General features: G+C 43.0%; 1 protein-coding gene across 1 annotated transcript; it reads right to left on the bottom strand.

Annotated features, from left to right (window-relative positions):
* Window positions 1–2610: 2610 nt before the first annotated feature.
* DIRAS3 (DIRAS family GTPase 3) lies at window positions 2611–7543 on the bottom strand. Its single transcript, XM_017877144.1, has 2 exons — window positions 7165–7543; window positions 2611–4022 (listed from the first exon to the last, which is right to left on the bottom strand). Exon 2 carries the CDS (start codon window positions 3954–3956, stop codon window positions 3267–3269), a length of 690 nt encoding a protein of 229 aa, XP_017732633.1. The 5' UTR covers window positions 3957–4022; window positions 7165–7543; the 3' UTR covers window positions 2611–3266.
* Window positions 7544–10848: the final 3305 nt, after the last annotated feature.

Here is a 10848-nt window from a genome sequence, read left to right as displayed (position 1 = left end):
CCCAGGAGTTTCAGACCAGCCTGGGCAACATGGAGAAACGCCATCTCTACAAAAAATAGAAAAGGTAGCCAGGCATGGTGGCTGTAATCCCAGCTACTTGGGAGGCTGAGGTGGCAGGATTGCTTGAGCCTGGGAGGTGGAGGCTGCAGTGAGCCAAGACTGTGCCACTGCACTTCAGCCTGGGCAACAAGGTGAGACCCTGTCTCTGAATGAATGAATGAATGAATGAATGAATGAATGAATCAGAACTACAAGAAAACCTGCTAATCTCTCCACATTGTCCCAAGCCCATTAATTTCCCAGCTGTTTTGTGGCCTGAAGCTTCCAGCCACCACAGAAACCAAGATATGCCAGACAATGGTTCCTCCCAGTTAAAGTATGGCAGATTTTCAGAAGTTTTTTGTAAAACCAAAGCCCATGGGGGTCATTTCAGGGGCCAGTGTTAGTGAGGTAAGTGGGGTTCTACCCTTCAGACAAGCTGGAGGTCATTGGGGAAAATGTCAGCTCAGGCCCTGGCGGCCCCTCCAGCCTCTGCCTACACTTTTCCAGGTGCGGGAGCTCCCCACTGTGGGTGGAAGGTCAGGTGGAGCAGAAGCCCAGCCCTGCACCTCACCACCACCGAATGTGATGCCCTGCTGGGCGGACAGGGCCGCCAGGGCATGATCATGACAGAACATCCATGAGTGGCACCCAAGGCTGGCACCAAGAACCTTCTGGAAATCCACCCTAGCCTATGTTAAACTCCATGTACCTCTTGTGGAGTAGTGTCTGAGAATTATGCAAGTCAGTTGGTCCACCTTTATCAGGAGAAGGTGCTCCAGGACCTGGTACTCAAGATGCCAGAATCCCAGCTGAGAAACTTCCTGGGTGTGAAGAGGCAGAGAGCAGGGGCTTGCCGCAACCTTAAGCCCTGTGGTTTGGCGAAAACTTGGATCTTGCCTTTCTGGAGGAGGTTGACAGAGAGTTCACCCTTGTGACTATGTCTAGTGGCATATGCTCCCCCTGTGGTGTACCCCGCAGCTGTGTTTGCTCACCAGATGTCCACCAAGGGAGTGACAGTGACTGAATTAACATGGAGACCACCCCACCCATGAGCAGATTCAGGTTTCATTTCCAGGGACTCTGTGGCAGGATGCTTCCTGAAGCCCTTACTGGTCATGAAAATGAAACTGTTTCTTAAGCATCCTGGGAAGAAAGAAATTATGGTATATCTAGGTGGTGAGCTGCATATTGGATGATCCAAAAATATTCTGATTCCCTGGCTGGAATCCAGCCTGTTGATAGGTGTTTAGGGCTCAGAAGTAGCAAGAGCAAAGGTATTTAGAAGTCAGAGAACTGTAAAGTGAGTGTATGTTATTTGATTTGAACTGAAACATAAGAGACCTTCGATGTATTTAGTTGGTTATTGGGACCAAAAAATGTTGTAATTAGATTGTCTTTAAAAATGTAATCATCCTGATTATATTTTTCCTATTTGGGCAAAGATAGAAGTAGAGGGGTAAAATCCTGCTATTTAGCACAAGTTTTAATGGAAAATAAAATCATTCTCTACAGTAAGGTAACTACCTACTTATATAAAGATGTTACCCCAGGAAGAAAAATTCTTTTTTTAACTATTACTTGTAACATTGAAAACATGTTCTTCCCTTTCTCAAGGTTAGTATTTGCCACTTGGATTTTAATAATCCCTTTGCTCACCTATGAGGAGCAACAATAAATGCAATACATTTTGAAGGAGAATTATCCTAGAGAATAACCAAAGTAGAGTATTTTCTTTTAGAACTAGATTTACTCCATTAGGGACTTCAGCAAAGAACTGGTTTTTGGGAAAAGAATTCATAAAAAACTATATGATAGAACCATTTGGGTATTTTCCAAGTGGTTGAGAATAATTGCTATGAAAATGAACAGGGAAATTTTAAAATAATTATTTAAAAAGGAGCCACTGAATAGATTTTCTAAGCTTGAAACTATCTATAGTACCATGAAATCGTGTTTACAATTCCTTCTCAACAATGTGCTTCTCCTCTAGAAGCACATACATTGTTCAATAGATACTTGTTCAATAATATTTTGTGGTGAAAAAAATCACTAGATTAAGAGACTCCCCTGAACCTCTCTCAAGTTAAAAAAAAAAAAAAACTCTCAAAAGCAAGGCTATGTATACTTTATTCCCTTACTCAAAAAAATATATTTGAATATAAAATTAATCTATAAAAACTCCCTTATAGGGGAGTCTCTCAAATATCATTCCTCCCCTTATCTTTCATTCTGCTCCCTATTGCCTATATCCAGTATTTCAGAATATAGGAAGAGGCAGAAGGCAAAGGCTTGATTTTTACCTGCTTCCTCTTGAGACAGCAACACTGTGACCATCTTCCTCAAAGATGCCTGGAGTTCTTCTGGATGTCAATCCAGGAAAGATACAAAACAGCTCTGCATTGCAGAGACCTCCCTAAAACACCTCCCTCCCATATTGGATAATTTCAACATGGCAGGGACATGCATCCATGTGTGAAGTTCTTATTGGAAACCTTTAACAGATATGGTTTAAATTTTAATACAATGGGCAATGTTTTGTTTTCTGGTGAGACAAATTCTTACGGCTGATTGCATGCAGGAAAAGCTTTATTAAGTCAAGAAGCTGTTACACTTTTAAAAACTGCTATGCAGAATACTCAAACATTTTTAAATGACATAGGAAACTACTAACATCTTTAGTGAGAGAGTTCCACTTTCACAATTTTCTCTGCTCCCAAACCCCTAATGATCAGCTATAGCATATTCATTTCTTAATATAGTATATGTCACGCAGCAATTTATCAAAAGCTTTTGTTGTGAAAACACTTTTCTTAATTAAATACACAATTAAAAGATATGATTAAACACTTACAGGATGTGAAATGTTTAAAGGTAATACACAATAATAGGGTTACCAAAAGGACACCTTCCAATTTTTCTTTCTATTCATTTTGATGTTTTGTTCTTTTCAAAACATTTTCTCTTATTAAATTTATTACTAAAGGCCTTACTTTAAATATATCATGCTACTTTTGTTCTCCTCTTCAAATGCCAATATTTTAACAATTTGAATTCTCTGGCCTGGGAAAAAGAAAAGTTATCCACTTACAAGGTATATTTATTGACAATATGGATGTTACAGTCCAAACAGCACAAAATCAACCATGTTCATGTAGCACGATGAAATGAGTCCACGTTATCTACACACTACAGGATAGGAAGAGCTGGCTCTTAAGGCCCAGGGCTCACATGATTATGCACTTGTCAAGCAGCTTCTCAGTGGTGTTGGGCATCTGGGATTTCTTCTGGGGCCCCTGGAGGCCGGTGGTGGGCTGCTTCTTGTAATTCAGCAGCATGTGGAACAGCTCATGCACATTCATATCTGTCTTGGCCGAGATCTCCATGAAGGCGCAATTCCACTCCATCGCGCAGGTGGCACCATCATTCAGGGTCACCTCACGGTGGATGTCATCACTTTTATTGCCTACCAACACGATGGGGAACTTATGCAGGTTGTTACCTTTGATCTTGCAGATCAGCTCATAGAAGGCCTTCAGCTCTTCCAGGGTTTCCTTCTTGGTGACTGAGTAGACCAGGACGAAGGCGTGGCCCCGGGCTATAACGTGGCGCTGCAGAGCGCGGTTGCCGTCGCCACTCTTGCTGTCGGTGATGTGCAGGGAAAGCACACCGTGGCTGCAGCCCAGCAACTGGCAGTAGGTATTTTCAATGGTCGGCAGGTACTCATGACGGAAGTTGCCGCTCGCCCACTTGTGCAGCAGCGTGCTTTTCCCCACACCAGCGGTGCCGACTACCACGACGCGGTAATCTCTGATCTTCCTGTGGGGCTTGAAGGCGCGGAGGATAAGCAGGGCAGGCAGAAGCCGCAACCGCTGCAGCAGCTGCTGTTCCTTGGAGCCAAAACTGGCGTTACCCATCTTTGGGATTCGGAGGGGATATACGTGCACAAGTTCTCCCACACTTAGCTGGCAGCAGGAGACTCCCTAGGAAGAAAGTGAGACGGTGAGAGATGGTAGTGGTAACCCACAATGTTGTCAGATCACGTCAGCCTGGCCAGCTGCTCCACTAGGACTCTGGAGAGAGTCCACCCTGTGACGCAAAGGGGTGCATACGGCGAGAAGAAAATTCCCAGGCACAAAGTTCAGCCTGCTAGACCGAGGGACCAGCAGGTGATACATATTCAACAGACCTGGTGGTTTGCTTTTTACCATCTAGAAAGTGCAACAATACTACCTTTTGTTTTCTTTCCTTTAACTGTTTTATTAAATTCTCACTACACCCCTACAAGAAACACTTACTCTCATTTCCTCGCTTGTAAAATGAAGATTTTAATTGAAGAGGACTGAACACTCAAAGAGAAACAGGTGGGGGAATTTTCCCCACTCTCCGGGGCTGAATGCCAACGTGACATTTAGAGTGACACCACCACCCTGGTTAAAGCTACAGAGTTATCAGTACAGGGGAAAGGAGGGGTTTTTGGCATCAGTGGTGTGGGATGTAGAGAGGGGAGGCAGCTGCAGTCAGCACAGCCCCAGAAGAGGCATGGGGAGCACCTTTGCTCTGAGCATGCTGTCACCATGTGCCACCAAGAGCTGAGGGAGGGGTCTTAGTTCATGAATCCTTAGTCACAATGACAGTGGAGTTAAATATATATATATATATATATATGAGTACTTTTCTTTTCAGTATCTCATCTCTGCTTAGAAAACATTCTAAATATTGAATGAGTTTTTCTACAGAACAGTGGTTTCCTTTTGCCATGGCTACTACCTTTAAGAAAGTAGTTTTAATTCAGCCTTATGGAAGTAGAGGCAATTTCAGGATTTGAACAGTCAATGAACTTTTTGAGTTCCGGAAAAAACACAGTAGAACAGGTTTGTAAGAAACTTTTCTCAGAGGTATATCCTCAATACCAGACAGCTGTCCAGGGGGACTGCTTCAGAAGCATCCTAGGTCAGATGGAAAAAGTTCTAGGCACCGTGCAGACAGACTGCATAGCTAGCCCCTGGACAGAGGTAGGAAAAGTACAAGGCAATGTCATTCCTCTGGCACTACGTATAGAAATTTATATGTGTTTCTATGTGATGATGGTCCTGAAAATGCACTTCTCTTCAGGTACAGCTGTGATTGTGTCATGTACAATACCAGAAAGAGAAGAGAGGCTTTTTGTATATAGCACACTCCCTATATAAACTAGCCTTTCTTGCTGGCTGCGTAGTTGAACACATACTGTCCCAGTACTGGGGAAAAGGACCCTTTTTAGAATGTGCAAGGCCATGAGAGTAATATGTCCATATTAGAGTTTTGGTGGTGGTTTTTTTTTTTTTTTTTTTTTTTTGAGTCAGGGTCTTGCTCTGTCCCTCAGGCTGGAGTGCAGTCATGCGATCATGGCTCACCACAGCCTCAACCTCCTGGGATCAATCAATCCTCTCACCTCAGTCTCCCGAGTAGCTAGGACTACAGGCATGTGACACCATGCCCAGCTAATTTTCTTATTTTTTGTAGGGACAGGGTTTCACTGTGTTGTCCAGGCTGGTCTTGAACTCCTGTATTCAAGTGATCCTCCTGCATCAGCCTCCCAAAGTGTTGGGATTACAGGTGTGAGACAACATGCCCACCCCATATTAGAGTTTTCATTTGAAAAAAAAAAATGTTGTTGCTGGTAGTTACTTCAGACTTACTTGCTTCTAATCCTAGTCTGGGTTCTTTAAGATAGCATGATTCTAAGAGTATTCTAAACTTAAGTGGCAAAATTTAAGTAGATGATTTTATATTCTTGATTAAAGGGGACCAGGGATGTTAATACAATAAATATTTGAAATTGATACAAAATAAATACATACATATGTCTAAATCATTCATTTTTGCAGCTTTCAGGTAAAATCTAGCACTTTGTTCCAGTCTATAAGATGTGGTTAGTTGATATCATCTAATATTAAGTAATGATATCAGCTATCCAAATCTTGGGCACAATTCCTTTAACAATGATGACCTTTAATAGAATTTAGCTTAAAAAACTAGATTTCTGCTACAGTGATGCAATCTTTCACATCTTATTTATTGGCAAAAATCAACAATCCAGCTTTCCTTAGGTCCTCATGCACTAGAGTTCTCTAGTCACAGAAATCCTAGCCCTGTCTGCACTGTCCACAACTATTATAAACTCCACGTAAGTATCAAGAGTTCCAGTAAAAACCAAGTATCTCTTGGCCACCAACATCCCACATTAGGAAATGTGCATTACTAATTATTCTGTTTTATATTACTTCCTGCTGTAGGGGATGTATGTACAAATTCATTCATAGAAAATTGGTAAAGCAGCCAGGCACGGTGGCTCATGCCTGTAATTCCAGCACTTTAGGAAGTCAAGGTGGGAGGATTGCTTGAGCAAAGGAGTTCAAGACCAGCCTGGTTAACACAGGGAGACCCCCATCTCTATCAGAAAGAAAATAAAAGAAAAAGAAAATTGGTAAAGGACACATGTGATAACTGAAATTTCCAGATGTGAAGAGAACTCTCATTCTTAGGCAGTGGACCCACCTCCCCCCAACACTCCTTCCAGCTTCCCAGACCACCTGGCCTCAAGCTAAGAGGGAGGTGAAAGCTTCCAGGAACCGGAGGGCGTCCAAACCCAGCGGCTGTGCCGAGCTCAAGGTCCCGCCGCTGCTGCTGCGGTACCAGCCTGGCTCATGGACATCACTACGCATCGGCAGGGTCAGGTTTCTCTCTGGTGGCTGTGGTAGCAGCTACCCTCCTCGTCCATCTCAATCTTACTTTCACACTACACAACTCCACTATTATTTCCTGAATACTAACTACCTAAGCAGCTGTAATAGTGGACACCATGTCAACCTTTAAGCTCGCACACTTAACCAAGCCTCGTTCTTCTATATTAAAAAGTGCTAGCTTCCCAACGGGACTATCCAAAGTGCAGTGCAGGACCTGCCAGGAGCCTGCAGGGGCTGCGGGTGGCTGCGGGTGGCTCTTGCATAATCGCGCCAAGAAAGATGTGGTGCCAGCTGTAGGGACAACTCGCCCATAAACTTCCACTGGGAACAGCATCTGCTGGTTTGTCTGGCACATGTTGTTTTCAAGTACCCCTAAAAAAGCGAAAGAAAGACTTACCTTTCTCGGAGGCACGAACCACGCAGCCTAGAAGACAAATGCGCTGCTCGCAGAGACTGCCGCGACAACCAACTGGACGCCCCGAACGCTCACTCCTCTGAGGTTTGATTCCGACTTGCGCACAGGAGCGGGGTGCGGGGGCGCAGGGAGTGTGGGTAACAGGCATAAATTCCGCTTGCGCGATGCGTGGTGAGAAACCAGCCGGGAGGGGCTGGCCCAACGCACCAACGCAGAGCGGCCCGAGGTCAGCTTGGCATCTGCAACACTCGAGGGGCTAGTCCAGAAGTTCAGGGTGGGGTTACAGGTTGGGGAGGAACTGTTAAACTGTGGACTTTTTCTCACCTGTTGGAATAAGCTTCAGGCAAAACTTTGCCAAGAAAAACCGGTCCAACTGATTTTTGACGAAGGTCCAAAAGCAGTTTAATGCAAGAAAGATAATCTTTTCCACAAATAATACTGGAAAGCTAGGACATCCATAGATCCCCCCGCCAAAAAAAAAAACAAAAAAAAAAAAAACCCGTAAATAAAAGTGGCTAGACATAACTGTAACGCGTAAAATTACAAAAGTGTTTTTAAAAACAACGAACTCTTTATTGCCTAAGGCTAGGCAAAAGGTTCTTACATTGACATTAGTGGCATGACCAGTAAAAAGAAATTTTGATGAATTAGACCCCATACATTTTGCTTTGTGAAAGACCCTGTAACGATACTGAAAGGGTTTACCTAGGAGAAAATGTTTACAAGCCACGTATCGGGCATACAACCAGTATCTAGAATATGTAAATAACTCAAAAGTCAATTATTTTAAAAAATTCAATTAGAAAATAGAAGACATGAACAGACATTTCACTGAAGATATGCAGATAGCAAATAACCATATGAAAACCTTTAATGTCAGCCACTAGAGAAATGGGAATACGTGGCTTTCGTTGTTCCTCGCCTACCACTAGGGCGGGTTGAGGGTCTGGCTCCAGTAGCCCCGGGTGCCTCTCACTGCTTCGGCGCACTGCTACTATCCTGGCAGAACCCTCACCGAACCCTCGCAGGACGCACCATCGGGTCCACCAGCGGCTAGGAATACCGCTCCGCACCTCCCACCACCAGTCCCTTTTCCAAATGCGCCTGCGTCTGCCCTCCACATCTCCGAGCCGGTCTGGCTTCTTTCTCCCTTGCCTGTGAGCGCGTGGTGGCGGATGTATTGAAAGCTGCGCATCACCGCCTACCGAGCGTTTAGGGGAGTGTGTTGAAGTTGTTGGCAGCAGGTTTTGACAGCAGCACCCTGTGGGCCTAGTCCTTGGCGGTGGCACCTGGTTTTGTGTGCCCCAGCCAGCTGAGGCCAGGGTGTGTGGTGTGGGGCCGCTGGTACTGCTCTTCTGCCACTATAATCCCTCCCCCTACCAGGTACCTGGTGCATAGAAGTTAAAGACCTCTAAAGTCTAGCCTGGCGCCTGTAATCCTAGAGAATAAGGAGGTTGAGGCCAGGAGTTAGAGACCAGGCCGGGCAACATGGGGAGAACTTGTCTCTACTTTAAAAAAATTTAGCCTAGTGTGGTGGCGGCCGCTTGTCGTCCCAGCTATTTGGGAGGCTGATGTGGGAGGATCACTTGAGCCCAGGAGATCAAAGCTGCAGTGAGCCGTGATCACAGCCAGTGTACTCCAGTCTGAGCAACAAAGTGAGAACTTGTCTCAAAACAAATTCCAACCTGATTCTGGTATAGCATCACATGACAGGTAGCAGCCCTAAAGGAGATCAAAGTATTTTACCCCAAAATATATTTCTGACATATTTTGGAATGGTCCTGTGCAAAGCTCTCTTTTGTGAGGGAAATTTGCATTCTGTGGAGAATCTCCTTCCCTTTCCAGGTCTTTTCCTGATGCGGGAGGGATTTAACTAAGAGTCTGACACCTTTTAAGGTCATTTACCTTTTGAGATACATATACCATCTATTCTTTCTGAAGCATATTACAGGATTCACATATGTAACAAGAACCCTGGCTTCCACAACCTCCCTCCTGCCACCACTGGCCAAACCCTTCCTCCTCCAAAATGTCCTGGCTTTCCAGGTCAAACCAATGTATACCTTACATGTATTAATTGATGTCTTTGCCTGTATCTTCTGTCTTCCTAAAATATATAAAAGTAAACTATAATCCAAACACCTTGGGCACATGTACTCAGGACCTCCTGATGCTGTGTCACAGGCCATGGTCACTTATATTTGGCTCAGAAAAAACTTGTAAATATTTTACAGAGTTTGCTTTTTTCATTGGGTTTCCCCATTCATTTTGTTAGCGTTAGCTCATACCCTTTTCATCCAATCATATTTCTACATGGCTGTCCATATTTTATTAATCCTAAGTTAAAAATAGACAATTTCCTCTATATGTTTGGGTCATCATTCTGCAGGCTCCCATGTATACATATTAAATACATTTATATGCTTTTTTTCCAATTAATCTGCCTTTTGCAGGTTGGTTTTTCAGTGAGCCTTCACTGAAGTTTCCCCTTGGTCCCTACATTGGTAATTAACGCAAACTGTTTTACCAAAATTTGATTCCTAGCTTTTATCTCATTTTGCCAGAAAAATAATTTGGATCCAACTGTTTTCTATAAACCAGCAAGTTGATATGTTTTACTATCTCACAACTAAAATTCTAAAATAAAACCTAGAAGACCTTTATGTGTATATGTATTTGTTTAAATGTATTTACACATATGTACATGTATTATGCTGTATGTTATGTCTACATAATAAAATTCCATGTAGTAGGCCAAAAATCCCTTAAGAAATGTTAATCTGATTGGTTTAAATAGATGAGTGCTCATACAAAATATATAGTAATTAACCTAATTTTTTTAGTTCATATGACTTAAGTAAATCTTTTTTACTTGGTTTTAAAATTGTAATTGGTTTTAAAATTATTGATAAAATAAAATTAAAATGTCCTTCTAATTGTCAATACGTATTTTTGCCTGTGTTTACTGGTGTGGGGGCCATGGCTCTTGGCCCCCCAAAGATTTGCTGGAAAATCACTGACATGGGCCAGATTGATTAGTAAGAGAAAAGACATACAAATTTATTCAATGTGTGTACACAGGAGCTTTCAGAATAAAGACCCAACTTCTCAATGAGTTATAGAGGCTTATGCACCAGGCTTGAAATTACAGAAAGGATGGGGGACTTGGATTCTGGTAAAACAGATTATGGGAGGAGAAGAGGAATTTATTGAGGGGCAATGAATGATTGGTGAGAGAATGGTTGGATTGAGGAACAGATATTAACTTGCAGATGGTTTTTTTGGAATTTAAATCATCCTTGGAGGCAGTCATTGTACCTCTGTAAAGGTCTGCTTGGGTGTGGTCACATCTTGGTCTTCTTTTCTGTAACAGATGAGATAACAGGAAGAAGAGAACCAACAATTGTTCTCCTTAGTGGGTCTGGTTCTTAGGCAGATAAAGGAACTTCAGCTTCTTTGGGAAGGATGGTGGGGGTAGAGGAAAGGTCAGAGAGACCTTGAGGCTTCTTTAGTTTCGCATGTTAAATACCGTGTTTTGGTGTATCAGCTTCTGAGCACGAGCACTGGTCAGTTTTATATTTGCCTATGCTATTAAGGTCATGAAGCTATAAACCAGGCCTAAAGCAAAGTGATATTTGTTTATGCAATTCTTTGATAAGTAAGATT

This window comes from Rhinopithecus bieti, unplaced genomic scaffold (genome assembly GCF_001698545.2).
Source record: "Rhinopithecus bieti isolate Rb0 unplaced genomic scaffold, ASM169854v2 scaffold_6380, whole genome shotgun sequence".
Lineage (NCBI taxonomy): Eukaryota > Metazoa > Chordata > Mammalia > Primates > Cercopithecidae > Rhinopithecus > Rhinopithecus bieti.
This window is presented reverse-complemented; position numbering and strand designations above follow the sequence as displayed.